The 27,491-nt window shown below is 54.2% G+C and overlaps 12 protein-coding genes across 12 annotated transcripts; 4 read left to right on the forward strand and 8 right to left on the reverse strand.

Annotated features, from left to right (window-relative positions):
- Positions 1-444: 444 nt before the first annotated feature.
- G647_02222 (uncharacterized protein) lies at positions 445-2,025 on the reverse strand (the record flags this gene model as incomplete). The annotated part of the gene is made up of 2 exons (XM_008726572.1): positions 445-1,797; positions 1,846-2,025. 2 exons carry the CDS (start codon positions 2,023-2,025, stop codon positions 445-447), a joined length of 1,533 nt encoding a protein of 510 aa, XP_008724794.1.
- A 405-nt stretch (positions 2,026-2,430) lies between these two features.
- Positions 2,431-3,675, forward strand: G647_02223 (uncharacterized protein; the record flags this gene model as incomplete). Its single annotated transcript, XM_008726573.1, has 1 exon — positions 2,431-3,675. One exon carries the CDS (start codon positions 2,431-2,433, stop codon positions 3,673-3,675), a length of 1,245 nt encoding a protein of 414 aa, XP_008724795.1.
- A 563-nt stretch (positions 3,676-4,238) lies between these two features.
- On the reverse strand, positions 4,239-5,885 carry G647_02224 (uncharacterized protein; the record flags this gene model as incomplete). Its single annotated transcript, XM_008726574.1, has 5 exons — positions 4,239-4,405; positions 4,472-5,282; positions 5,335-5,518; positions 5,574-5,709; positions 5,861-5,885. 5 exons carry the CDS (start codon positions 5,883-5,885, stop codon positions 4,239-4,241), a joined length of 1,323 nt encoding a protein of 440 aa, XP_008724796.1.
- Positions 5,886-6,344: 459 nt separating this feature from the next.
- On the reverse strand, positions 6,345-6,944 carry G647_02225 (uncharacterized protein; the record flags this gene model as incomplete). Its single annotated transcript, XM_008726575.1, has 2 exons — positions 6,345-6,510; positions 6,568-6,944. 2 exons carry the CDS (start codon positions 6,942-6,944, stop codon positions 6,345-6,347), a joined length of 543 nt encoding a protein of 180 aa, XP_008724797.1.
- A 48-nt stretch (positions 6,945-6,992) lies between these two features.
- On the reverse strand, positions 6,993-7,745 carry G647_02226 (uncharacterized protein; the record flags this gene model as incomplete). Its single annotated transcript, XM_008726576.1, has 2 exons — positions 6,993-7,699; positions 7,739-7,745. The coding sequence occupies 2 exons, from the start codon at positions 7,743-7,745 to the stop codon at positions 6,993-6,995; spliced, it is 714 nt and encodes a 237-aa protein (XP_008724798.1).
- A 327-nt stretch (positions 7,746-8,072) lies between these two features.
- On the reverse strand, positions 8,073-8,983 carry G647_02227 (uncharacterized protein; the record flags this gene model as incomplete). The annotated part of the gene is made up of 2 exons (XM_008726577.1): positions 8,073-8,443; positions 8,524-8,983. The coding sequence occupies 2 exons, from the start codon at positions 8,981-8,983 to the stop codon at positions 8,073-8,075; spliced, it is 831 nt and encodes a 276-aa protein (XP_008724799.1).
- A 997-nt stretch (positions 8,984-9,980) lies between these two features.
- Positions 9,981-11,540, forward strand: G647_02228 (uncharacterized protein; the record flags this gene model as incomplete). The annotated part of the gene is made up of 1 exon (XM_008726578.1): positions 9,981-11,540. One exon carries the CDS (start codon positions 9,981-9,983, stop codon positions 11,538-11,540), a length of 1,560 nt encoding a protein of 519 aa, XP_008724800.1.
- Positions 11,541-11,960: 420 nt separating this feature from the next.
- Positions 11,961-13,044, forward strand: G647_02229 (uncharacterized protein; the record flags this gene model as incomplete). Its single annotated transcript, XM_008726579.1, has 2 exons — positions 11,961-12,012; positions 12,125-13,044. 2 exons carry the CDS (start codon positions 11,961-11,963, stop codon positions 13,042-13,044), a joined length of 972 nt encoding a protein of 323 aa, XP_008724801.1.
- A 409-nt stretch (positions 13,045-13,453) lies between these two features.
- On the reverse strand, positions 13,454-15,412 carry G647_02230 (uncharacterized protein; the record flags this gene model as incomplete). Its single annotated transcript, XM_008726580.1, has 4 exons — positions 13,454-13,998; positions 14,091-14,240; positions 14,291-15,040; positions 15,094-15,412. 4 exons carry the CDS (start codon positions 15,410-15,412, stop codon positions 13,454-13,456), a joined length of 1,764 nt encoding a protein of 587 aa, XP_008724802.1.
- A 1,079-nt stretch (positions 15,413-16,491) lies between these two features.
- On the forward strand, positions 16,492-17,305 carry G647_02231 (uncharacterized protein; the record flags this gene model as incomplete). Its single annotated transcript, XM_008726581.1, has 2 exons — positions 16,492-16,899; positions 16,991-17,305. The coding sequence occupies 2 exons, from the start codon at positions 16,492-16,494 to the stop codon at positions 17,303-17,305; spliced, it is 723 nt and encodes a 240-aa protein (XP_008724803.1).
- Positions 17,306-18,639: 1,334 nt separating this feature from the next.
- Positions 18,640-19,828, reverse strand: G647_02232 (uncharacterized protein; the record flags this gene model as incomplete). The annotated part of the gene is made up of 4 exons (XM_008726582.1): positions 18,640-19,027; positions 19,088-19,464; positions 19,520-19,587; positions 19,645-19,828. The coding sequence occupies 4 exons, from the start codon at positions 19,826-19,828 to the stop codon at positions 18,640-18,642; spliced, it is 1,017 nt and encodes a 338-aa protein (XP_008724804.1).
- Positions 19,829-21,828: 2,000 nt separating this feature from the next.
- Positions 21,829-27,143, reverse strand: G647_02233 (uncharacterized protein; the record flags this gene model as incomplete). The annotated part of the gene is made up of 2 exons (XM_008726583.1): positions 21,829-26,905; positions 26,953-27,143. The coding sequence occupies 2 exons, from the start codon at positions 27,141-27,143 to the stop codon at positions 21,829-21,831; spliced, it is 5,268 nt and encodes a 1,755-aa protein (XP_008724805.1).
- Between the last annotated feature and the right edge of the window lie 348 nt (positions 27,144-27,491).

Raw genomic sequence — 27,491 nt, forward strand, 5'->3', positions numbered from 1 at the left:
AGTCGTATTGTGGCGTCTTCATCAATCCCTCTTCCGGACAACGATGTCGCGGGATGAAGAGTATGCGTTATGAGGAGAAGCGCCAGTCCTTGAGAATCCTATCGGCCGGCCGATTTGTCTGATAGCCGACTTCGAGATCGTGGTACGGTGAGGTTACAACCATTAGGATCTGCCATCACTTTTGGTCCCCGTGGCCTACGACGACATCTTTCAGCTCGCTAGATACACGTAGACTTGAGAATACAATTCGGTCTTTTCTGATGGTGAAATCTCATGAATTTGACTGGGAATCTGTCTGATGAGGGTAGAAGCCAAGAACAGGATCAGCTGAATTCGTTATTCTCACCAAATGAGAGAAAGTGGCGCAGCCTTGCACAGCCACCGCGAGGCTGATGGAGTGGCAATTTGTTTACATTACAGGTCATATACTAGAGTTACACGCTTTTAAGCGGTGTTGGCATGTTGCCGACTCTCCTTGGTCAGAGCACTGGGTAACCCGCCAGGCGCCAATTGCCACGCCATATCGACAGCACCTTGAGGGCTTCCCTTGTTGTACAAAAATAGTCCTTGCAGAGCAGCCATACTGGTCCGGCTGCTGACTGCTGAAGGCTCAGAGAGCACCCCGATTTCATGAAGCCTTCGCAAGAATCTCGCCTTGAAGAGTCCTTCTGGATCTTGCTCGCTGTAGAAGCGTGCCCAGAGCTGTTCGATCTGATATGTGGTGGCTTCACCAAGACGGACCGTCATGTCTACCCGGCCTGGGCGGACCAGTGCTTCGTCTAACCGGTCAACATGATTCGTGGTCAGGAAGATGATTCGTTCCTCGGCACTTCCAACGCCATCCAAAGCGTTCAACAGGCCTGAAAATGTCACGTTCGCACCCTGATACCCATCAGCTTCGACTTGGCGTCGATTGGCAAATGCAGCATCCACGTCTTCGAGTAGAACCAATGTCCGTTGAGGTATGACAGTCAACAGATGATTCAGCCTGTCGTCTGTGAGACCCCGCTCACTCAGGTTGAGCATGGCGATATCGTAGTTCAAGTGGCCGGCGAGCGCCTGGATGAAGGAAGATTTTCCCGTACCAGGAGGACCATATAGAAGGTAGCCTCTTCGATAAGGTATCCCTCGCTCGTAGTACCACTTCGCCGAGGAAAGAAAGTCCTGGACGTCGGACACGATGCGCTCCTTGACCCCTTTGTCAAGGATGACCGACTCCAGTGGTCGCTTGCTCCGCGGATTGCCGAATTTATCCCACTTCGTGCCCCATGCGGTGTATATGACCGTCTTGCCCTCCACAGATTGCGTTGCGATGTCATGAGCTTCTTTGAATAATGACTCGAAGACGTGGCGCTGAGAGTAGAGCGTGGTCAAAGTGACCGTCTCCCAAGGCTTCCCGTCCATCGAGAACTGTTTCCCTTCTCTTTGGCGGTTGACGAAGATCCAAGCCCCGTTGTAGCGGATGACGTGTCTCCCCGGCCCCGGTATTAGGACGAAATTCGTATGAATAGCGCCGTTGGGTAATTCTCGTTTCTCCGTCTCGATGGCCAGATGGCGCATACCCGGCGTGAGGCGTTGCAAGAGTGCTTCGAAGCGACCCGCTTTCCCCTGCGCAGCATGGCCCACAAGTCTCCCTCTTTCGTGCAGGGTCATCCAGTATAGAAACCAAGGGTAGGAGTCGTCTCGGACGCTGATCTCGACATCGACCAGGAGCCGACGGCGCATGAGGGCGGCTCCATGGCGGATACCCCGTCGACCGAACGCGGCGATGGCCGTGAGACCTGCGAGACCGAAGCCCTGATATACCGTCAGTCGCGATCTCACCGACTGTCGTAGCAGACCTACCGCGGTGAAAAATGGATTGTTGCTTAGCTGCGCGATCAATCCGCCGTCACCAGAATTTCCCGAGCTTGCAAACTGGCGGATCAGGTCTGCTTTGTGGGCAGCACCACCGCCATCATTCAACCCCGGCGGTACCGAAGCTGGGTTCGCAGGGACCTTCACCACCCCATTGTCGCTCTGCATCCCCCTGCAACTTTCCAGAAGTCGTGATACTGCCACAGGATTCAAGCCTCATGTGAGCCCAATGTGAGTCCAGACTCCTGCCTGAACCGGAATGGAATTTCCACCGAGTCCGACATTGATGACGATGGACGCGACCAGATCTCCACAGCAGCAGCGGAGTTAAGAAAGGGCGCAACCTCACGACCTGCATGGAAACTACGAGTAAAGTAGATAACCACACCACATCCAACGCCGCGTCGTTTACGAGGCCTGCATTGGCTTTCTAGGCAGCAGCGTAAGCATGCGAGATCCAGCGTTATAATACCAATGCGCGCCCTCTTCCGGCTGCTGTTCAGCAAGCGCGCGCCGTTCACATCCCACGCATTTCCTCCTCCGCCACGTCCTTACCCAGCAAGCTTCCGCACCATGACTTCCTCGTCAACAGCAGCTTTGGTGTACGCCGCCACGGTCGCCGTCCCTTCGACCGCGTCCGGCCGGCCGGACGACGAAATCACAAAAGCCAAAGCCTGGCATTCCAAGTCGGGCGGGTTCGACAATCCATGGCCATCATGGAACATGCTCTCGGCGCCCACCCTGATATGGGGTCTCATCGTGCGCAGATTCACGGGAACAGCAAATAAACCGGACACCACACCTCCTACCGTGCCCGTCCATTCACCCACGTTCCTGCCCTCCAGGGCAGCCAGCACCTCGTCGGGCACGTTGAGGGCGACATGGCTCGGCCACGCCTGCTACTATGTCGAATTTCCCTCCGGCCTGCGCGTCCTCTTCGACCCGGTATTCACGGATCGATGCTCTCCCTTCACTTGGCTGGGACCCAAGAGATACACCGGAATGCCCTGCCAGATCAAAGACATCCCCATCATTGACGCGGTGGTGATCTCGCACAACCACTACGACCACTTGTCGCATCCTACAATCATGGAGATCGCAAAATTACACCCAGAATGCCACTTCTTCGTGCCCCTCGGGAACAAGAAGTGGTTCAAAGCCAGCGGCGTAGAGAAATGCACCGAGCTAGATTGGTGGGACGAAGTCGATTTTACACTCACAGCCTCCTCGTCCACCACCGAGAAATCCGTCAGCGTGACCTCGGCGGACGAGCCCGCGGCCAAACCGTCGTCCTCGGATTCTTCAGACACGATATCGGCCCGCATATCGTGCCTCCCGTGCCAACACATCTCGGCGCGCTCGATCCACGACCGTGCCGCCACTCTGTGGGCCTCCTGGTCCGTCTCCTCCGGGAACAAATCCGTCTACTTCGGCGGCGATACCGGCTACCGCAGCGTGCCCAAGGCCTCGGACGGGAAAGACGACTGGGCGGACGAATACTCGCATCTCCCACACTGTCCTGCCTTCGCGGACATCGGACGGTTACGCGGACCGTTCGACCTGGGATTGCTCCCGATCGGAGCGTACATGCCCAGATGGATCATGTCGCCCATGCACGCGAACCCCAGGGACGCGGTCGAAATCTTCCGCGATACAAAGTGTCAGAAGGCGCTGGGTATCCACTGGGGCACGTGGGTGCTCACCGAGGAGGACGTGCTGGAACCGCCGAGGCTGTTGAAAGAGGCATTGAAGCATCATGGCATTGCCGAGACGGGAGTGTTTGATGTCTGCGATATTGGGGACAGTAGGGAGTTTTGAACCACCACAACATTCGAGGGTAATGAGTAGGACCACAGGGCGGATGACGTGTGAATTGCCATGATTCTGCTTTCGCGGGCTCTGACAGTACCTGGGCATAGCGGCTGCTACCGGATATATAGGCTGCTGCACTGTAGGAATATATCAACAAAGGAAAGGAGCGGGATGGCGTCTCGCGTTCAACTCTTGCACCTGATCAATGATTTTCACTGCGTGTCTCACCAACTCCATCCAGATAGAAAACGGTCGACTTGTTGGATAGAATACCTTTGTGCCGATTGAAATCGTGTTTACCGACGTCTACCTAGTGATACAGGATACCGGCCATACTCGGCTCTCGCTCAATGAACGCCCACAAGCCGCCATACATTTACCCATGGAACATATGAGGTGCCTTCATTCTGTTTCACATGATGCGAATACCTTCCCCAACCGACTCTCCAAGGCAATGCCCTGGTAAAGCCATCTCCACCTCGAATTCCGCTTTCGTCATCAGACTTGCAGGTCACTATGCCCTTGTGTTGAGGCGTGATGGAGACCCTGCATAGTTCAGATCTTTTTGATCATTTTGCCCGTCCCTTGGCGATTTTGCGGCCCCTCTTGCCTTTTCCTGCTTTGGTGGGTTTGCTGGCTTCCTCTCGCTCATCCTCCACTCCTCCAGCATCGACATCAGGCTCTTCTAGCTCGGGACGTCCAGCGGGGTCTGCTGCATTCGTGTCTCCGTATGCTTCTGCTTCTCCGTCAGTCGGAACGACAGCAGTAGAGGCAGAGCCGGTGGCACGAGAATAGGACTTACCTTGCGCCTGCGCCCGATCTTCTCTGTTGACGTTTGGCTTGGTTTCGTCGGTGGTCTCGTCGGTGGTTCTGATCGTGGTCTCTGGATCCGCTTCGCCCCTTGCTGAAGCCTCGTGTGCGTCGTGTGTGTCCTCCTCAGCCTCTCCTTGCTTGATGGCTTTGCCCTTGCGTCCGCGCTTGACTGTCTTTGCCTTACTCGAGGGCTTCGTTTCTGCGGGCAGATCATCAAGTTCACCAGGGTCATGTGAGATTGATGGCTTGACTTCATTCTTGCCTCCTTCAGGATTTGCGGACACGTTCTTTCCCTTGCGGACCCGCTCGCGCTTTGCTGGTTCAGGCTGAAGTGCGTCTGGCATATCTTCGTCATCGTGCTCCTCGACCTTGGGTTTCTTGGCCCGCGATCTCTTAGCAGGTGCCGTGGTTGTCTCTTCCTCATTCTCCACTTTGACCTTTTGAGCTCTTGGTTTCTTCGCGAGCTTCTCTTCTGCCACTCGGTCCTCCTCGTCTTCCTCTTTGACCGCGGCCTTTCGTTTTCTGACTCTTTTTGTTGGAGGAGGGTTTTCATCAGCGTCATCCTCTTCCTCAACTTTGACATTACGTTTTCCAGCGGCCTTTCTCTTCGGCGCTGGCGCTGGCACGTCAGCTTCAACTCCCGACTCAGCCTTGGCTTTCTTGCCGCGCCCTCCCTTTGGCTTCGGCTTCGAGGGCGTCTCCCCTTTCTCGTCAATAGGGTCTCCATCCTCCTCAACGGGTTTCTTTTTCGGAGTTCGCTTGTTGATACCTTTCTTGCCTGGTCGATTCAACTCTGGTTCCTGGGCAGGATTAGCCCGAAGTTCAGTGATGAGAAGATGACGTTCTACATACACCCTTCCAATCTTCGTCCGGAACATGACCATTGTGCAGGGCAAATTTGATCTTCTCGCGTGCCTCGTCGTCGATCTCCTCATAGCCGTCGATGATGCGTGGTAGATCGTCGTCAAGGTCCAGGTCCTCAAGTGGACCCACTTGGGTTTGCAGGTTACCAATCTGAAGAGGCGTAACGCATCCCCTTCTCCGATCATCAGCCAGAAACGGAAAAGAGCGCACCCACATCTAGCACTCACCAATGCTTCCACCTCCAGGACGAGTTTCCGTCGATTACAGCGAGCGTACCCATGCGGAATTCTCCTTTCCCGATCTTGACGCCTGCATGCTTGCATGCACTGTTCTGGCAAAGCGCACGGCCCTGCTTGGCGAGTTCTGCGAAAGATGTCAGTGGGCGAGAATGTTAGCGGGAGGAATGTCGAGGTCTGACAATGCGCAGTTGCAGAATCAAAATCGGGTATAGAGGGCTCCAAATGGTGTGCTGAGCTCTGCCATCGAGATGAAGCGTAGAGAGAACTGCACTTACCAAAACGATACGTAGGTTCCGACATGATGGGCAGAGATGTGCGAAACGAGTCGGTGTCGGTGAGGCGCTGTGTGGGCAATCCTGTCCGACAGCTTTTATGAAGCTTTGGGTCAGGCGTAGAAGAGAACTACCTAGTATTGAACAGAAAGCAGGCAGCTGAGATAGTTGAACGAGGCAAAACACTCGCAGTCAGGTGAAGCTCAGGTGAAAGCGAGAGCAATGAACGCGACAGGCAGGCGCGCCCCAAGGCTACAATGACGTCAATCAGCCTTGTCCGTGTTTCACTCTAGGTTGGCATTTAGTTTTCCCTTCTCTCTGTCAATCGCGAGCCGCCCTACAAACCCTCTCACATATCGCCATGATTGTGCTCGGCGGTTTTGTTTGTGCTGACCGCTCATACTCAAAGGGACACTACAAATAAGTCCATGCTTTCCGCGACCTTTGTTCGCTGTGAGCGCGCGTCGTGGACGAAGAAAGTTCAACTTCAAGCCCTGTGCCGATGCATGCTTAGTCTCTTTGCCGTTTCCACTTCCAGTACCACTACCACTTGGATCTTCGCTGCCGAAGTGCCCTGCAGCATCAACACCGTCAAGCACTCCTGCTCGCTTCTCCGAGTCACTGCTGGGTTTGCCATAATGCGCGTCAGAGTCCTGTTTCAAAAGTCAGCAATGCAAATGAGGCGTGCCAGGCTTGGAGAGGCGACTTACATGTCTTCCATCATGGAAAACGCGTACGCCAGCTCGCCATGAACTTCCCCGTCACCAATGAGCAACTGGTCCTCGTTATATCTCAACGGAATTCTCAGCACACATTTGATGGACAGGCAAATCGCCGCTGGTCCAGAAAAGATTCCAGCCGCTGATAAACAGAAAGCCAACAATCTTAACCCAGACCTGGCGACCGTTCCCGTCAATCGCTCCACCCACCGGTGCAAGTGTAAATGCGGCGACGCCTTCACTGGTGGCGAAGAGACCTGTCCTGTCAAGAAGCCACCAACAATGTCTCCCACCAGATGCGTGTGGAAATCCCCTACAACATCGTCGGAGAGTTCGGGGAACCACTTCTGCTTACCTAGGACATCCATCGAAATCCACGGAATGGTGTCCGAACAGAGACCAATAATGATGGCTCCCTATCCGGCCACAAATCCAGCCGCGGGCGTGATGGCAACCAGACCAGTGATATTGCGTTGAATTGCTCCAATCACGGCAGGCTTCTTGAAGAATATCAAGTCCATCATCGTCCAGGTCAGCATGCTCATTGCCGTGCAAACATTGGTGTTGAGCAAGGCGGCACCAACGTCAGGTGAAGCTGTGTAAGGATCACCACCGTTGAAGCCGTTCCAACCAAGCCACAGGAGACCGACACCCACCAAAGGGAGCAAAACGTCGTTGGGGTGGAACTCGGTTCGATCGCGAGGGTGGCTTGGGCCGACCCAGTATGCAAGTACCCACCCTGCCGTTCCAGACGAGACGTGAATGACACATCCACCAGAATAATCCAGCACGCCCAGGTCAAACAGGAATCCGCCTCCCCAGATGCTATATGTGCCCGCGGTCTGGCTCAGCGTGAGCCAGAGAGGCACAAATACCATCCAGGGCAGAAAGTTCATCCTGGCTAGTACAGCGCCTGCAACGAGGACCACCGAGATGGCTGCGAAGACGAATTGAAAGTATACCATGGTGCTCATCGGATAAGCTGCAGAGATCCCAGCCTCAGGCAGAAAGGCCTGCTTGAACTCATAGTTCATCTCAAGTGCAGGACCCGGGACGCCAACGGGTGGAAACATCTGCTTGCCAAAAGCAGCCTTGTACGCGTATATTACACAGCAGATGAGAACTACACACCATCGCACAGCGTGGAGGCTTGATCACATACTCGCCATTTTAATTCAGGCAAGGTAATCCATAGCCCGCCTACTCCCTCTACTTCCACGCGTATTGTCGTAAGAATGATTCCACATCAAGCGACCGAGCTGCCAGTTCAAACTTCAGTTGTGCTGTGGAGAAGGGTACACGTCGACGAAAACTTTGATGACAGCTTGTGAGGAAGCAAATAAACAGCAATGTACGGCCTCGATTAGATCCAAAACTGCGGTAGGTTCAAGATAGGGGCGACAAGGCCATTTCTCGGTGAGGTCCGCTTCTCGACTTGACGGTGAACACACTGAGCCCGCTATCAGATTATTTCACCTCTTCTGCTCGCCAAACGCTCAAGAGAGATATTTCTTGAACCACTCAATCCCCTGCTTCTCGGCATCATCCATAGCTTTCTTGTCCTCATCACTACTCCAGTCACTTCGCAAGGCAAACCCATGCACCTGGTTCTTGTATACCTTGACCTCGGTAGGAACACCAGTCTTCTCCAGGGTCTCTTTGATCTGGTCCACCGACTTCATATCCAGTAGACTGTCCTTTTCGCCCACGGCAATGGAAGTGGGCTTCGCGACGGGGATCAGGTCCGCCGGGATGGAGAGAAGAGACGGGTGGCACGCGTAGGCGGCGTCGACGCCGCCAATCTCGCCTTCTTTCCGGGCGTGGGCCTGGAGGATGCTGTAGCGGCCACCCCAGCAGAAGCCGATTGCTAGAGAGAAGAAACGAGGTCAGTACTGCATGGTGCCACCTAACCTTGTCCTCCATTCTTGCGTGCGTGTGAGTACTCACTTCCAATCTTGTTCGTGCCAGGAATCGTCCTAACAGTATTGATGAAGCCGCTGATGATGGGCTCCGCGACAGCTTCTCTATGCTTGGCCAGCCAAGGCCCCAGCGTCGCCATAACGTCCACCGTCTCTTTGGCCTTGTCAACCAGGCCTTCCTGCTCTTTCTGCTTGAGCGGTGGTTCAACGCTCTGCAGAAACTCGATGGGAAGAGAGTCGCCCTCATGAACGTCGGGGATGTAGCAGTAGAAGCCTGCCTTGGCGTAGTTGTCTGCCAACAGCCTCACGTTCTTGAACTTCCAGCCAAAGATGTCGACCAGGAAGACGACCGTTTTGGCCGTGGACTTGTCGCTCGGTTCGGCAACGTAGGTAGGCAGGCCGCCGATGGTGTCTTCGCGTCCTTGTGGCGAACCTTCGTGGATGGCGCCGGAGAGGCAGCAAGCGCCCATCCCTGTCTGCGTGGACATCGTGCTGGCTTTTCAGAGCTCGAAAGTGACTGAATCCGGTAGATTGAAATGCTCTCGTCTGGTCAGAGGAGATACCGCGGTGCTCGACTTCTAGAGTGGTCTTGAAAGGTTTCTGTGTCAATGGGCAGAACGCGTGGAACCGAGGGACACCGGCTGGAGACTCTTTCGACTCCTCAGCAAGAGATACTTCGAGAATTCGATTGTAGCTGTGCCTCTTGCCCGATCTCGCTTTGAGAGAACCAATGAAGAATCACAGAAGGTCGATTCCACCAATGAGATGCAGAAGAGCTCTGGCCCTCCGCGCAGTCCGTTTCCTTGACTCTGGTGCCATGACTTCACCACGCCAAAATCGAATGCCTCGGGTTGACTCTGATTCGCGAAGAGACGCTGCCTGGAATAGTGTCGTGGTTCATGTGCGGGGTTTGTTTACGATGGGCGACGAGGGCGACGAGGGCGACGAGGGCGACGAGGGGTAATTAAGGTCCCAGTGGTTCCCCCACGCGCTGTATTCTTCATTGACGCAGGCCTGTTGAAAGCGAAAATAAAGATCCTAGCACGGGCTTCGTCGTGTTTTTCTAGTGGCGACCAAAGCGTCCACCAGATGAATCCCCTGAATTGTGCGAGGCGGCTATGGCCGTCCCTGATGAGTGTGACTCTCGCGGTGTTCACATGCCTTTGCGCAGTAGCTTCCACGCGTTACGAAGCCAGCAATTATTGAAAGGTGTCACGTAGCACAACCAGGCTCCCGCCATTGATCTTGAGCAATCATTTGAATCGTTGAGGCCGCTGTGATTGTGGAGGGCGGAGGCGTGGGCCAATCAGAGCGGCCACGATTAGTGTTACAACTGCTGCTACTCGCATCGTCCGTCTCTGCGCAATGTTACACGCGGTCTACTCCGTCGAGGTTGGGCATATAGACCTCTGCCTGCCCGGCCTCTTGTGCCGTGGAACTTGGAGGAGAGGCAGCTTCTTCGTGGCTTGACCGTCGCCCCCCACCATGGGATCCATCGGACCTGCTTCGCCGCCGCCGCAGTTCCTCGTCATCGGGGCTGGGTCTCGTGGACATGCCTACGCTCGCGCCGTGGAAGCCTCCACTTCCGGCCAGATCGCAGCAGTAGCAGAGATTGACCCTTTCAAGCGTCAAGAGTTCGGACGACGGTATATCTGGGGGAGCGGCGGCCAGCCCACGGATGGCCAGTCTTTCGGCGACTGGGAAGAATGGGTGGCATGGGAGACACACCGACGGGAGCGAGCAGACAGGGCAGGCCCTGAAGCCGGATATATTCCCATCACTGGTGTTTTCATATGCACGCTAGACGACAGCCACGCGCCCATCATTCGAGCCATTGCGCCCCTCAATCTGCATATCCTGTGCGAGAAGCCGCTGGCGATATCACTCTCGGACTGTCTCTCCATCTCTACAGCCTTGTCGAAATATCCGCCGAAAGTGGTGTCGATCGGACACGTGTTGCACTACTCGCCTCACAATATTCTGCTGCGCAAGCTACTGACGTCGGACCAAGCCATTGGCGAGATTGTCTCGATTGAGCATACAGAGCCGATCGGCTGGTGGCACTTCTCCCACTCGTACGTGCGCGGCAACTGGCGGCGGTTGACCCCCGAGGGTGTTGGCTCCCTGCTCACCAAGTCTGGCCACGATATCGATTTCATCCTTTGGCTTCTCTGCTCACCTAGCCCTCTGACTGGTGACACGCCTCACTTGCCGTCCACAATCTCAAGCAATGGAGCGATTACACACTTCCGCCGAGCAAGGAAGCCGAAAGCTGCGGGAGCTGCAACGAATTGCCTGTCTTGCCCTGCCGAACCGGACTGCATATATTCCGCCAAGAAAATATACCGCGACAAATGGCTGCGAACGGAGAAGGACACCGGCTGGCCACTGAAGATTGTGGTGCCAGAGATTGAAGATATTGTCTCGGCGAAGGGCTGGGATGCAGGCGAAGAGCGCTTAATGCAGAGACTCGGTGAGGACTACGACAAAGATACTACGCCAGACGATGTCATTGCAAGCAGAAGTTGGTACGGCCGGTGCGTGTACGAATCAGACAACAATGTTGTTGATGACCAGATTGTGGCAATGGATTGGGAAGAAGACCCTCTCCCTGGTCAAGAGCTTGGTCGTGGGCCAAAGAGGGCCCTGTTCCACATGACTTACCCAACACAATCACAATGTGAGCGTCGGGGAAGAATATACGGCACATTGGGAGAAATCACTTATGACTCTCACATCATCACCGTCCACACATTCGCTGATGGCAAGACCACGGTGCACGATATCCCCAAGCAAGCTCCGGAAGTGGAGAAGAGCCACGGTGGTGGCGACTGGGGTCTGGCTGGTGCCTTTGTTCAAGCTGTACAGAACGTGGATGCCGGAACAATGAACGTCGCTCAAGCGCAAAGAGAATTGGTGGGATGTGACCTTGAAGAGATCATCCTGAGCCACGCTGTCGTGTTTGCGGCCGAAGAGGCCAGAAGAGAGAGGACGGTTGTCAATTGGGCGGAGTGGTGGAAGAGAAACGGAACCCTGGTCAGGTGAAGGTGCGGAAATGATGTTGCCACAACCACGGACTCCAGACAACACAAAGGACGATCGACGGTCGGAACAGACGGCAAGCAGTGGCAGGCGAGGACACAGCGAGCTTTCAGGACGTGCGAACGCCAGGAGCTCTTGCTGGCCCCGGCGTATGCGAGAACAATGAATGCATCAGGGTTGTTGCTCGAGCATGCGTCGGACATTCCAGGCCATACCCGCATTTCCTGGTTGAGACATATCTACAATGGACATCTGCGAACGTCAATGCTGCTTTGTCCCGGCCTGCGCCAGCTTGTATACGAGCCTCGCCAGCTCCCACGGCTGCTGCTGCTCTGCTATTGAGGCTTGCACGCCGTAAAGACCCAGTCTCAGTCTCAGTGTCAGTGTGGTGGTATCCCGTGCGAGACCTTCTATCGAGGCATCATGGCTACGAGACCAGCAATGAGGGCCCTCCTGCTCCTCAGTGCCCTCCAAGGTACGTTTGCCCGCAATCTATTCACGAAGACGGTATCCATGAATGGCATGTTCCCACCCGCAGAACCCAGCAACCAGCCATTCCAAAAAGTGCTAACACATTTTAAAAACAGTCACGCTGGTCCTGGCACAGACGCAGTATGCATCGCCGGCTACCCCTACCGTACCAATCCCAGGCGCCTCATCGCCATGGCTCACGACGACGACGACGACGACGAGGCCCGGCGCCACGTTCGGTACAATCAACGCCCCTACCCAATCAGCCGCACACTCGTCGACCATCAAATCCACCTCCCCCTCCCCCTTCGAGGACGCCAAGGTCGCCCACGCGGTCATCGGCGCCATTGCGTTCCTCTTCATCTTCCCGTTCGGCGGAATCGTCATCAAAGTCTGGCCACACCGCCACATCGCCTGGTTCCACGCCGCGATCCAAGCCTTCGGCCTGGCAATGTACCTCGCGTGCCTGTGCCTGGGCCTGTGGATGGGCTCGCAGCTGCACACGCTACACCGATACCACGCGCTGGTAGGGTACGTCGTGCTCGCGATGCTCGTCGTCCAACCGCTCCTGAAACTGCACTGGTTCCACACGGCCATCCCGCGCGTCGCGGCCTTTATGCCCATCCACGTGTGGATTGGCCGTGTCAGTCTCATGCTCGGCATCATCGACGGCGGTCTGGGGTTCCGAATATCCAGCACGCTGGGCGGGCCGCCGCACTGGAGCCAAGGGTGGAAGGTCGCGTACGGCATCGTCGGCGGAATCGTCTGGTGCGTCTACGTCGCCGTGTGTCTCGTCTGGGTCGACTTGAAGAAGAAGGTCCTGCGCGCGGCGCCCCCTTCGCCTGGCGCGCCGCCGGAGGAGATCGTTGTCGCGCTCGCGCTCGCGGACCAGCACGTCAGGGATATGAGTGAGAGATACCCAAAAAAGACCGCCGCGAAGACCGTCGTGACGGCGAAGGCCGTGGACTCGGATGTTGAGAGCGCGAACACCCTGCCTATTACGCCGAGGCGGCCTTCCCGTGCGGTAGTGGTGTGATCTACATACAGTAGTTCATAGTAGGTTCTGGTTCCATCATTGTCGGTAGTTATTGGAAACCCTAGCGTCAGGGTTAGGGATATCAGTCTGGAGCCTCTACACGGTAGGGAATAGGAATACTGAGGTTTAATGAGGGGTGATGTGAAAGTTCTGCTGCATAAATACCCCTATGTGTCTCAGCAATCAGAGCACTTGCGATACTTTCATTGCTCCGTCGACTGTATACATCTGATCTGGCGATGCAACATGCTCTAACGGGCTCAATTCCTCGAAACACATACTCCGTGCGTTTATTCATCCACTTGTCCACTCATCCGCTCATCCGCTTGGTCCACTCATTTGGGCAATGTCCATACTGCAGACATGCGCATACTGCGCTCACCATGATCTCATGGCTCATTGACACTCCCTACAACCCACCGGGTACACTGTTGTAGACCCCTGTCGCAGCCAAGCCTACCAAGCGCTCACTCGCCTGCGTGGGTCTAAACTTGTCGTAATGTCCAGCCTTCTCAATCCCCTCGGCGTGCTGCTCCACCTCGCTGAACTCGAACTTCTTCTTGGTCAATCCATCGTACACGGCGCGCGCGTAGCTAGGCTTGATCTTGTACAGCTGCGCCAGGTACTTGGTCTGGATAACTGGCTCGCTCACATGGCTTAGCATAACAGCCGTATTCTCGTGCAAATGGGCGCGCTGCGTCTCGTTCATCACGTTCTCGTAGAGATCGCGAGGTTGATCGTATTCGGTGAGTGGATGGCCCTCGTGGTAGAAGTGAGACTTGCGTGACACAATGTTGTCACCGACCTTGTACGGCGCCTCGGCGGTGTCGGGTCGGAACTTGTCCACGAAACTGTTGGGAGCGTATTGTGGGTTTTTGGCATGGTTGGCGTCTACGCGCAGGGGGCCGTCGAAGTTGAGCGAGGCGTACGACCCGGCCATGAAGGGGCAGTTTGCTGTGCGGATACCACAGATCAGCTTGCAGCTCTTCATGCTCTGCTATGAAGGCGGGGAAGGGCGGTTGGTTCTTGTGTGTCATGTAACGTACTGGGGACTTGGTGCAGGTTCACGCCAATACGGTGGTACTGGGCGTCGCGGTAGAAGAACATGCGGAATTGCAATAGTGGGTCAGGGCTGTCTTCGATACCAGGAACCATGCTGCCGGGCGAGAATGCCGCTTGCTCGACGTCTCGGTGATCTCGGGAATCCGTCAGCTGTGCTCTTGGTATACTTGCAGCATGGACTCACAGTTCTCGGGGTTTCTGGTGAGGTGCAGCTTTCCAAACTCGTGGAGCGGGAAAAGCTTTTTGGGCCACACCTTGGTCACGTCGAATGGGTCGAAGCCCAGCTTCTGGGGATCGGCTTCCTCTGGCTTCATAATCTGGACGTGAGCGGTGTAAGAGACCGGCTCGCCGTTCTCGATGGCTTGCCAAAGTTCTTCCTTGCTGTAGTCCGGGTTCTCTCCAGACAACTTGACGGCTTCTTGACGAGTGAACTGCTTCTGGCCTCCATCTGCCAGGAAGTGGTATTTGATGTACACAAACTCGCCGCTCTTGTTCACCCACTTGAAAGTATGGCAGCCGTATCCGTGATTGGCACGCCAACCCTGCGGCGTTCCATGGTCAGAGAAGAACATCATTCCAGCGTGGTTGCCCTCCGGCGTATTGGCGAGCAAGTCGAACGTGGCATTGTAATCCAGCAGGAAGTTGTCGGGTCGTCTGGCCTGGGACCGAATGACATCCGGACCTTGGATGGGATCACGGCAGAAGAACACGGGGAAATTCAGGCCGACGATGTCATAGTTGCCCTCCCCAGTGTAGAACTTGATGGCGAAGCCTCTTGGGTTACGAGCCAGGTCGGGAAACTCTCGCCCCAAGGTGACGGTGGAGAAGCGGACAAACACGGGAGTCTGGATGCCGGAGCCGCTCAAGAAGTTGGCCTTTGTCAAGTGCGACACGTCCTTGGTGGTCTCGAAGTAGCCGAAAGCACCGCTACCGCCTGTGCATATGGTCAGTGACGAGGAACCCAGCAAGGTTAGTGTCTCTGCCTACAAGGATGGACCATTCTCTCGAGAAGCTTTGATCGATTGAAGTGCTGCTGTTTCTGAAAGAGGAACGTATCTGACGCGACTGGAATTCCTCCGACGGTCTTGCTGTGAGATGCATCTGGGAAAGGGATACCCTCATTGTTGGTGAAATAAGGGCCATCATCAGCACGTTTTCCTCCTTCGCTGACACCCGTCAATTTGGCCGCCACGACCGCTGGACCTTCGTTTGCACCTTGGAAGAGCGACGAGCGTTGGAGAGCTCGAGGGTCACCGCCCATCTTACCAATCGCTTTCCCGACGGCCTGAACTGGGTGTGCTGCCATCTCGCCTGCTGTGATGTTGGAGGTCATTCGCACGGGGCTCCCAGACACTTCGGAACAGATCTTGTGCGACAGGAAAAACGAAGCAGAGAGGACATGGGGCGAAGATGGGAAATCCCAGGTAGATACGGGCAAGTGCTGGATGTTGTAGCCGTCGCTCACCGCAATGATTTTCACGTCATGTACTGCGGAAGAGGAAATCGGTGGACCTCGCGTCGCATGTATCCGTCATTGCGTGCAGAAGGTGCGATGCGGACTCGATATCCTGGCGAATTACTCGTGCGGTGGTGGACGGCCATGACAGCGAGCTGACATTTTGGGACGGAGGCGGATATCGAATCCGCTGTACCCATGGCAGGTGCAACGGTAGAATGCTCGTAGTTGGATGGAAGTTTGGGCAGGAGGCTGCAGTTTTAGAGTGAGATGAGGCTGTCATGGATTCACAAGTTCCGCTGTGCCAAGAGAAAATCCCCCTCGCTCACGCTGTGTTCACTTGCAGCTCACTTCTAGCTCACTTGCAGCTCACTTCTAGCTCACTTGCAGCTCACTTTCTAGCTCACTTGCAGCTCACCTCTAGCTCACTTCCCCACCTAGATTGTCCATCTCTTCTCATCCTCGCATGCTCGTATGTGACCACGCTGGGCTCTAATCGAGGACTCATGGTAGGCTCTAGTCTAGATTTTGGACGGTGAAATGCGCTCCGTCTGTCCTGGGCTTCGGTGAGACTTCACCCGGTCAATGTGACGTGTTGCGCTGCCTTAGCTCCTCGTGACACTCAACATCCGGTAGGCCAGTGCAAGATCGAGCGATGTCACAAAACAGCATCACGAAAGATTACAAAACCTGAATGGCGATTGGACGGATCTCAATCCCTCTCTTGCCGCCCGGGCACCTGCTAACGTCCAACCAGCCAGGCGCGGCCACTGCAAAGCTGGGGTAAGAGGAGGCGGATATCGATTCCGGGAGCTATCAGTTCGAGCCTGACATCGTGCTCAGACTTCGAACATCTACCTATGAGTAGCTGAATTCCAAGTCTTCGTCCTTGCATACTGCCAACCCTAACCAACTTGAAGGTACTCAGCATGGCCGCCACTCGACCATTCTTCAGAGCATTAGTTGCCAGCCCCCGTTGTTCTCGCCCACTAGGGGTCAGAGCCAGCATACTGCCGCTCTCCCAACAACGCTTCCAGAGCTTACTGTCGCAAGATACCATCAACAAAGTCGACGCCAAGTCCGCCGACATCTCGTCCGCCAATGCGGGCACCGTCTCAGAAGCCATCAAACACGACCATGCCGAACTGAAGGAATACTACAACAACATTCTCAATGCCACGGACACGGAGTCAAAGATCCGTTGGCAGAATCAATTCACTTGGGAATTAGCTCGTCATTCCATTGGAGAGGAGCTCGTCGTCTATCCAGCCATGGAGGAGCACCTGGGCGACGAGGGAAAGCAACTGGCCCAGAAGGACCGAGACGGCCACAACAAGGTATGTACTGCTATCTGTCGTGACGTTGCACAACGGTACACTGGTATTCTTGTTGCGAAGATTGAAACTGACGACTTCGCCGCGAAAACAGGTCAAACAACTGCTGTACAAATTTCAGGGCTTGGCTCCCTCCAGCAAGGACTTCGAACCAACAATCAAGTCTCTCTGGGAGGTTCTCACCAAACACATCGAGGAAGAAGAGAGCGACGACCTTCCGAAGCTCGAAAAAGCGATCCCGGATGGTAATTCGTCACAGATGGCGAAAAGTTTCGAGCGGACCAAGATGTTTGTGCCGACGCGCAGTCATCCTTCGGCTCCGGACAAGCCTCCCTTTGAGACGGTCGCTGGACTGATGGCTGCACCGTTGGACAAGCTGAGCGATATTTTCCGACGATTTCCGCAGTGATGGAGGCGAGGCAAGCCATCGATAAACTGGCAATCGCAGATATCCACCGCGGGTCCAAAGGGCGTTCTCGAGCAGCTGGGGATTTTTTTCGCTGGCTTCCATATGTGGGCGTGTCAGTGATCCCAGAGATGATTGAATCCGAAAGTTCACGCGAGATTGAATGTGATTGCGAGAGAATCGTATGCGGCGATGGCGGTAACCGCAACATGATGTATCAACAATCTGAATGTAGCCAAGCGAATGGCTGAGTTTAGTCCTATCATAGCTGTATGCAGAGCTGGAGGTGAAGAGACATGCAATCAACGCGCTCTCTATTTCAATGCAGCTTATCGATCATGCACACCTATAAATAATAGACTCTGATGTCAGGGGTGCTCAAGATGACGGCGACAAGTGAGGCATATGGCGGGTTAAGGCGCAAACGGTTCGACTACGAGGTCTACAGCTACACATGTATTTGATGGTGACTTGCTGTATTTGATGGTGGCTTGCTTATTCCGCCTCACCTGAATCTGACTATACGGGAAGTGAGTTCCATCCTCAGTGATTGGTGACTGTCCGCCAGAGGAGATCAAAAGGCTGCAAAAGCTGGAGAGGCTTCGACGCAGAGATGTAGTCTTTCAAGGACACGGCGAATTATTGACATTAAAACACTGTAGCACATCGTGCGAACGATAAGGAGAAAAATCTGTGTCAGCTTGTCTCGGGCCGAGAAGAAAACAAAAACGAAGAGACTCAGAGCGTGATATTATATTGTTGTCGATCTGTTGTGCCCTTTTCGTCCCAAGACAGACGCACGGTCTGAAACCATGGATGGATGAGTTCCTGAGATACTTTTGAAACTTTGAATCTTTGAATCTCTGCTTGCTGCTTGACGCAGAAGCTGGAAGTCCTGCGTCAATGCTTTCCATAGACTCGAAAGCAGATGGCGCGAGACTGCCGCGCTCGCTATGCCCCTGCTGATAAATACATGCGACCCGGGCCGCCCCAACGCCATACATACCCTCACAACAATGCCGGTGCTAAGCAGAGTACCTCCACAGAGTGCCGCCACTCCCCCCGGTTCAGATGTTTTGACAAGCGTTTGCTTTTGACAACTCTCCTCAAGCGTCGACTGTATGTTACGCTTAGCTGAAGACATGCCCTGACCAAAATAATGAGAACGCCGCTCCGCTTTTTGTTGTTTTAACCCCCCTGTTGATGCCCACAACTCCTTTTCGGGCTTTCCGCCGCCACCTGTATACCCTTGTTGGGCCTCATAAGTCATATCGTACAGTTGCATCATACCCTGGGGTATCTTGCACAGTAGCAGAGAGACACGCACTGCGTCACATTTAGGCGCGTTCTCGCTCACTGATGGACCACTCGTTCTTCACCCGGATCGAGTTCGGCTCGTGGCCGTTCTCATAGCTGGCCGAGTCATCCCTGCTGATTTCACTCTGCGCTTTGACGTTCTGGGAGAGCTCGACCGCGCTCTCGTTTCGCATGTACGGCGCCCGAGGAGGATAAGGGTTTGAGCCGTGATCGCGTCGTGTGGTCGCGAGGAGTCGTGGGAAGATCATGCTGATCATTGGCCGCAGTGCAGGAATGCAGGCGCACATGATACCGACGTTCAGTTCGGCCGCCGACCACGTTGCAGCGCCAACGTTGTCGTACGTCAGATCGGTGGAATTGCTGGCAACATAAAGGGCTCGAAGACGGAGGATGGCAGTGACACAGCCGCTTTGCTCCATGTCAGTGTGACGGCAACCTTGGCAAGAGAGCGACCTCCGGTCCACTTACAAGCCACCCAATGCGAACACGGCTACCAAGCTGATTTTCTGTTTCCGGGGAAGTTGCAGGTTCCACAGTACCGGCATTGGAAGCACCCAGACGGCCACATCGGTGACAATGTTGAAACCGGAGAAGCTGAACCAAAAAGCCATCATGTCGATGCAGTGGCCACCTTCGATGCTCTTGTCCCAGTAAAAGGCGACAGGCATGCAAGAAAAGCAGGACACTAGAATGAAGGTGATCCCTGCAACACAGATGAAGCCAATGAGAAACCACGCCGCGTAGCGATAGCGCCTGTCGACGAAGAAGCGCAGGTATTGATAGAGAATCGAGTCCTTCACCAGGAAGAGCCCTAGATTGTAAACAATGATACTCGCATACAGAAGCTGATCGGACCCGTTAGCGCATGCACGCCTCGCGAGGATCGTGGTAGATACTGACTTTGGACAAGGTCTCGTTTTCTTTGTCGCTGACCGTGTCCGAGTGCCGACCTAGCCCATTATCCTTCTCTGGGGGAGCGCAGTATTAGATTCGAATCTGCCAGCACAACAGGATGGAGTCCTTACGAAGCACAATAGTGGCTGTAAGCCCACAAGAGAGCAACAATGCAAATATGATCAGATAATCCTCAGGTCCGGCGCGATGTATTACCCAAAAGCGGGATATACACCGGAAAAGAATGAAAATAAATGCCAGCCCGTTGAAGACTGCCGCTGTCACCACAGCTTGCATTCCACGCTCCAAGCCCATCTTGTCTGTGGCTATTGCCGCTGGGAACGAAGACCAAATTCAAGGAGTGGGTGACAGCATGGACGTGGTGTGCGAGCATGATGGGCGACGTGCGATCCACAAGGAAGATATGAATGCGAAGTGGTAGATGGGGAGGTGGGACACCCCTGGATCGATCGATGCGGCGCAGAACGTTCCAATGGAAATGAGGCGCAAGTAGTCTTTCAAGGTTCAGTAGCGACTGGAGGCGGCTTACTTGACTTAGCTGCAAACAGCACAGCATGGATGGCTGGTCGAGGCCAAAGGCGAGAACAACTGCAATCCGGGGTAGACTGAGCCTAACGAGGAGACTAGAAGCGGCCGGTCAAACATTATGATGTCAAGTCAATCTTCCCCGGATTGGCTTGTTTGGTGAAGGAAAAGGCTATTCCTGGAGACCTTCTAGCCAGCCGCGTTAGGTGTTCAGACGGAACCAATCCTCGAAAACGGACCAGGCCTGAATGGCTGTCGGCTGCGCGAAGAACAGAGGAAGTCCCCATGTGCAAATTGAAAAGCTGACGAGTGGAACATGAAGACTGCCCCGAGACAACTGAATGCTTCCGCCTCAGGGAGTTTGGGTTTATGGGGAGCAGCGGCAGGCGGCGATGGGCCGAAGTCTAAGTTTCTGCCCCTGACAAGTGTCCCGGGCCAACGGTGAAAGTCTTGTATGGATGGGGACCCCAATCCGAGGGAAGGGTCTATCCTTGTTAAGACATCGAAGTGATGACTCGCGGTCGACGTTGTACACAGGAGGGCTAATGCATTCCCGCGTCGGTTTAGGTAGATGCTATTCTGTTCAAGGGGCAACCTCCCCATCCAAAACGTGCCATAAGACTGTCCAAGTTTGGGCCGGGGTTTGGTCGAGCATTCTGAAGCAAAACTGAGTCAGTCCATGCACGAAGGGACAAGCATACCAGTACATAAGTGGGAACATCGCCGATGCAGCATGTCGTCCTGCCGATCAGCGATTTTGAGGCCTGGAGTGCCGTGAAATTCGCAGCATCTCTCGCGCCCCTAAAATGGGATTTTCCCTTGAAGCGAGTCGTTGCGGCACCGACCACATGGCAGCTATTCGGTAAGAGGGTTGTTCGGCACGAGTCCCCGCAGAAAGCACGGAAACCCAGCCTGGCGGCTATCATACTGGGCACTATGGTACTGCTGTGGTCTGAACTTTCGAAGCGAACAGACATTTCCTTGTTTCTTCAGCGACCAGGCCCAGCGATCATCGCACCGGTGGAGGTTCCTTTTCTGGCCTTTGCTATTCGTATCTGCACGTTGCCTGCATCCCCTAGCTTCTTTACTGAACACCAATGCAGGTGACGGCCTCGCTCTATCTCTAGCGGAAGGATCGGCGGCCCAGCCAGTTGCGGTGGGCTCTTTCGAGGGGACGCGGTACCTCGTATACGAGGGAAGACGCGCACGACGCGGTACGGAGTAATCACCCGGGATATGGCGCCAGGCTCGGAGGTTGGGTAGGAAAGCGAGCCTCGGTCACTCAGAGAGGAGCTCTTTCGGTCCTAATCAATAAGCGAAGCGAACGACATGAAAAGGAATTTGAGGATTTTGTGGAGGTGGGACTTTTCCCCATTCCCAGCTGCAATTCAGGCACAAGTGAGTGGGTCAAATGGGTGAAGCTAGCCTTCCTGGCGGATCCCCACTAGCCAATTAGGCGAGTAGAAACTTTTGGCCGAGCCGCTAGCTTGATTTCCTTTACGAGAACGCTAACGGCACACGCTCTACGGAGGATGGAGTGCAGTCCTGCATGGCTCGCATGTTTGAGGTCAGTAGGTGCCCCGTTGTGGCTGACCTGTCCTGGGATGCACAGCCAATTCATCAGGGGTTGAGACTATTAAGAAAGCCACAGACGTCGCTCGAGGCTCTCGACGTTTCATAGTACCTCGTCTATCGACAGGAAATGGCAATGGAGGCACTTCTTCACTCGTCAGCATCGACATTGAAACATCTTTCCTCGTCGGTTTCTGTTAATGCACAGGCATAACTACATCAAACGCTCCAGTGCCAATATTTCCTCTCCTGCCCGCTACAAGCCTGGCACTCGGCCCAAGTAACGGATCTCGCTCGCCGAACAGCACGGCATCTTTGAGAAAGCCCATGACGGTCTCGAAGCTCATCTTCGCTAATACACTCCCACCCTCTTTGACCAGGCCATGGCGACTGAAAGGCTGATACCCGCCGGAGTGAGTCATTGCATCCGCAATGAGGTTCAGATGGCGCGCGTCCACGCTGATTCCATGACCTTTAAAGACCGAGTCAATTTCCTTGATGATGGTACCGCGGGCCGCCTCGACACCGTAGTATTTGAGCATGTCATATACAGAGTTGGTGTAGATGGAGTGAGGGTGAATCTGGTCTTGATAGTCACGCATAGCAAGGAGATTCACCCCTTCAGTCGTGATGACGGGTTCTTTGACTAGTTCGTCCAGACCAGTCTCGGGGTTGACTTGCTTGAGTGGCCTGCCGTCAGGACCGTGAACTTCTTCCATGAACTGTGTGCATACACCGAGGTTGGGAATAGATTGAATGACCGCCGTGTGCGCGCATTTCTCAAGCAGGGGGAGAAGCAGCAGCTTTGGTGTCCTGGAGCTGTAGCTGAGGATAATCCGGCAGGATTTACCTCCACCTTTGGCGAAAACGAAACGTTTGAGATGGGACAGCTTTTCTTTCAGTTGGTTCACTCGGGCTTCGTCTTCCGTATCGACTGCATCGTTTGCTTCATCGTCTGGGTCGAGCTCCCGCAGGTTCTGGGCATTGTTGGGATCCTTTGTTCTCTTGCTGACATGCGTCTCGCCGCTTGGATCACCACCAGCGCGGTCGTCGTCGTCCATTTCCTCGTCACTGGACTCGCGCGCGAGGGCCTCTTCTTCCTCATCAGGCTCATCGAAAGTGTTCTCTCTTCGGCGCCTAGCTGCCATGTCCTTGGCATCATCTGGGTCTGCATCCTCATCGATATCATCTTCGCCACCTTCGTTCTCGGTGGCTCTTGGGCGCCCCCCTCGGGCTTCTTCAATGACACCCACAGATGCACCCACGTCAGGCATGGCCGCTGTGATCTCCGATCCTTCCGCCTCTTTTGCCTTCTTCTTAAATTCGATCTTTATCAACTTCTCCAACAGCGGAAGGAACATCCTCTCAAAGCATCGGCGAACATCATCCCGCTTGATCGCGTACTCCTCTTCATACTCCTCGGGATCATACAGATCCACCAAGATGTCGTAGATCTTCTCGTGTTCGAAGCCTGTACCGCCACCAGTTCGCTCAGAGACGGCCATGTCGCTGATGACATGAGATAGCGGCAATCTACTGATACTCTTGGCAAAGCGTTCTCCCTCCGCGCCGCTAAGTTCCTTGATGGGCTTCAGAGTCATGGTTGGAGTCATGATTTTCGGGGTAGCTGTCATGATGATCTCGCGGAGGCGAGGAATACCCAGGGTCACGTTCTTTGCCGAATGGCCGGCCAAATGGAAGGTGTTCAGCGTCATCTGGGTAGAAGGCTCTCCGACTGACTGTGCTGCGACCACTCCAACCGCCTCCCCAGCTTCGACAATCGACCTCATGTATTTTAGATCCATGAGAGTCTGAAATGTCTTCCTGGTGACGATGCCATTGGGATTGGTCTTCTTGTCTCTGATCAGTTTGCGGGGGTTCTCCTTTACATATGCACCCAATTCGGTTGCAAAGGACTCTGAAGTACTTCCAAAATGACTGCCCGGGCTGTACGAAGCTGTCAATGGGTCTCTGGGTCTGCCTCTCTTGACAGATTTCAAAATATCCTTCTGCTCCTGCGCCAGGTCTAGTTCTGGGTTCCGAAGGCGCGGAAATGACTCCTCGGCGTTGATGAGGGATGCCACGGAGCTGTGATTCTCTGCAAGGAACGTGAATTCCTTCAAGACTTTCTGCTTTGGGACCTCAAGACCGTCTTCTCCATACAGAAACTGGATTATGCTGCCGTTGGAACTCTCTCGAACGGACGTATCGTACTCAGTCCGAAGTCCTTCGAGACCCTTGACGATGCAGCGTTGTAGGTAACCTGACTTGGATGTCTTTACAGCAGTATCAATAAGACCCTCTCTGCCAGACATGGCGTGAAAGAAGTACTCTTGGGGTTTGATGCCAGTCAAAAATCGGCCGGACACATAACCACCAGCCACTGGATCTGTTTCAAACGCTCGGAAAGAGGGGAGTGTCTTCCCACTGACCATGACCGGAACTCTTCGACCTTCCAAAACCTGCTGACCCAAATTGCAGGAGATCAGGTTTGCGTTGACGCTCGAACCCTTGGCTCCAGAAATGGTCATGGCTTGCATCTGATTCCACGGAAATGGTTTTCGAAGACCAGCTGGCAAGCAAGCTTTGGTGACGGCGTCGGTAATGGTTTTGACTTTAGCTTTGTACAGCTGGTCGAGTCCATTGAGCTGGTCGTCATTGCGGAGCACGTTTTGCAGCCGGCTCAAGAGCTCGGGGTTTTCTTCGTCGATCTCGCCGGTCTTCAGGGTCACATATTCGGTCGAAACTTCGAGGCCAATGCGCTTGGCTTTGCTAAGTTCCTGACGCCGTTGGTTATCGCCTTGGAGTGTCAGGTACAGATCATCCATTCCACAGGTCCAGGCGCGCTCATTGAGATACCTCGTGAGTAATCGGCCCAATATACTCAACAGTCTGCCTGCAATGATATGCCCATAAAGCTCATGCGTGGAGTGTACAAGTCCACCTGCGCTGGGGCCGAGTTGGGACTTATCGAGAATGCCAGAAAGATGTTCGCCATCTTTGAAGATGACCACTTGCTCCGTATCCCGGAAGACTATAGTGTCGCTAGTCACAGTCCACTGGTTTGGATCGTCCGAGGTCTTCTCGCCCCATGAATCTGAGGCTGTTGATGATTTGCTGGTAAGATTGAGACCTCGAAATCTTTCTGGGACAATGTTCTTCAAAACAGTAGTGATCACTTGCTTACCACTCCAAAGCCTCTTCGGCTTTAAGACTGCGGGCGGTATCATCTGAATCTTTTCGAATATGGTGTGGTTGTCCTCTGGCCTGATGCAGTTGTAGAGCAGTTGCTGATACTGATCTTGGTCGAAAAACACGTCTCGACTGGTGAATTGAACACCCATTGAAATATGGTCCTGAATCAAACCACGTAAAGGCTTGCCAGCTGTAGCGGAGAGATACTGATGATCCGTATCTGCGATCTGGAGAGCTTCCGTCCGCGCGAGCTCGTTTTGTGGGAAGTGCATGTTCATCTCGTCACCGTCAAAGTCAGCGTTGTACGTGTTGCAGTTCGCATAGTGCATGCGAATTGTTTTCTGGTTGTGCAAAACGCGTGCACGGTGACCCATCATGGAGGGCTTGTGTAGCGTGGGCTGACGATTCATGACAACCACATCACCTGTTTGAAGATGCCGGTAGACCTTCTTGCCGTTCTCGCCCTTGGCGCCGGGAGCCGTCGAGGTCATCAACTGCTTTGCTAGGGCCTTTCTTTGCTCGAGGGTCTTGCGCTTCAGGCTGAGAACCATGCCGTTCTCATTTTCGATGGCTGCCGCTCCCGGGTACTTCTCCATGCCGTTGATTACTGCTTTACTCATTTGCTCAAAATTGTGGCTGGTCACAGGTTCGGGATAAGTGAGTTTCCTTGCAAAGACCAGTGGGACGCCAATCTCATTGGTTTCAATGTTGGGATCAGGCGATATCACACTGCGAGCAGCGAAATTGACACGCTTTCCCATCATGTGCATTCGAAAAAGACCTTCTTTCTTCTCCAGGATCTGCTTCACGCCCTGGTCGGTTGGCCTGCCGGAAGCCGGTGCTGGAGAATCGATGAGTGCGTTCACTGTTTCTTGTAGAACAATCGCCGCCTGGAGACTTTCATTCAAGGTCCTTGGCCGAGCATTGGGGTCGGTCTTGGCTCGCCTTGACTCGCGTGAGATCCGTCGGACATCGTTGGCGGCTTTGATTATTTTGTTCAGGACCGTGTTCAGCTGATTCTCGAGTATTTGATTCGGCCCTTGCCTGGCCAATGGACGATATCGATTCGGCGGTACAAGGACTGCGGTGATGAAGAACATATCTGGAGACACCCGACCAGGCTTCCGACCAGGCCGAGACCCGTACAGCAAGCCGAGAACCGCCTGCTCACGGTCAAAGAGTAGACTGAGCGCGGCGTGTACTTCTGTAGTCGTCATATATGTCTGCATATCGTCTTCTTGGTCTTCGAGGGCGACAGTCTTCGAGTGGGCTGCTGTCTGCAACGCATTGCGCAAGGCAATCTCGTCCTCAGCACCGTGCACCTCGGTCTCTTCTGCTTGCTCGGAATCCTGCATTTCCACATCATCATCATCATCATGCACCCCATTTACACCATTTGGCATTGGCGGCTTTTTAACTTCCTCTTTCTGCCGCTGTTCGGCTCTGAGGAACAAGAGAGGGTTGGCAGCTTTCCTTCCCAAGACTGACATGGCCTCTTTTTGCTTCTTCGCGAGTGGCATTCGGAAGATCTTCACGCTTCTGTCCTTTCTATATGTGGTGTTGGCACCGCCGCACCTGGCGCATTTCTTCAAGTTGGGCACCTCCTTCATAAACGCTGTAATGACATCCTTGCGGGCGGCGATGGCAACAGGATTCCGAATGAGGGCTTGCGGATCAACCAATCCTTTTCGCGTAGCCCTTCTTATAGCCTTGGCCGTCAACTCCGTCCTTCGCTCAATGAAATCGTGGATCTCTTCTAATGGCTCGTTTTCTAGTATTTGTTCCACAATGTCGTCGGGGTGATCGGTTTTCTTCGGCGTCCTCGGCAACCCACCTCGAAGACGAAGGTCTCGAATCTTGTGGTATTCATCGACAAGGCCGAGCTCCAGCAGCTGTAGGAAACATATAGTTTGATTGATGAAGTTTTCGGAGGCTTTGAAGTGATGGCAGTAGGCGCACTTTGCACGTAGCAGACGCAGCGTAGACTCGATGTATTGTTGGTGATAACAAGTGACAGGCAGCTCAATATGGCCGCAATGACCGGTGCAATGAATAGCATTCATGCGACATGTCGAACAGCTATAGGTGTCAGCCCCGAATCAGCACCAAGAATACAAGGTTCTCACTTTGCATCCAACGCTTGAATTGCGCCCAGCGCCGGATCATGAAGGCCTCCTGGTATCGGACCAAACATGGAATCTAATGCCGGGGTGACATGAATGCGCTTGACTGAGATCTTGCGGACCTCGTCTGATTGAAGCCGAGAAAAGGCGAGGCCACCGGTCGCCGAGGGAATTGGTTTGACGTATCCTGCCATTGCGCATCAATGCCATGACCCAGTGACAGTAAGAAACCGACGACGATGTCGAGGGAGCAGAGTTGCAACGGTCCTGGATTTGTCGAGCAAGTGCGTCTGCGGGGACTGCAGCGACTTTTTTTGCGACAAATTTTTGGAGCGAGTCAAGCGCAGAGCTGTTGGAGTTGCCTCCGAGTCAGCCGACTCCTGGTTGGCGGACTCAAACCACGTGATCTACTCCGTACTTGAGCAGTTGCGTTGGTGAAGCAAGAAGCACATATAGCACATTCTCCTACGGCAAAGCTTTATTACCACGGTGAAGAACTTACTCCTTTCCCACTCACCCACCACCTCATCGTCCGTGTCTCT

Source organism: Cladophialophora carrionii (genome assembly GCF_000365165.1).
Source record: "Cladophialophora carrionii CBS 160.54 unplaced genomic scaffold supercont1.2, whole genome shotgun sequence".
Classification (NCBI taxonomy): domain Eukaryota; kingdom Fungi; phylum Ascomycota; class Eurotiomycetes; order Chaetothyriales; family Herpotrichiellaceae; genus Cladophialophora; species Cladophialophora carrionii.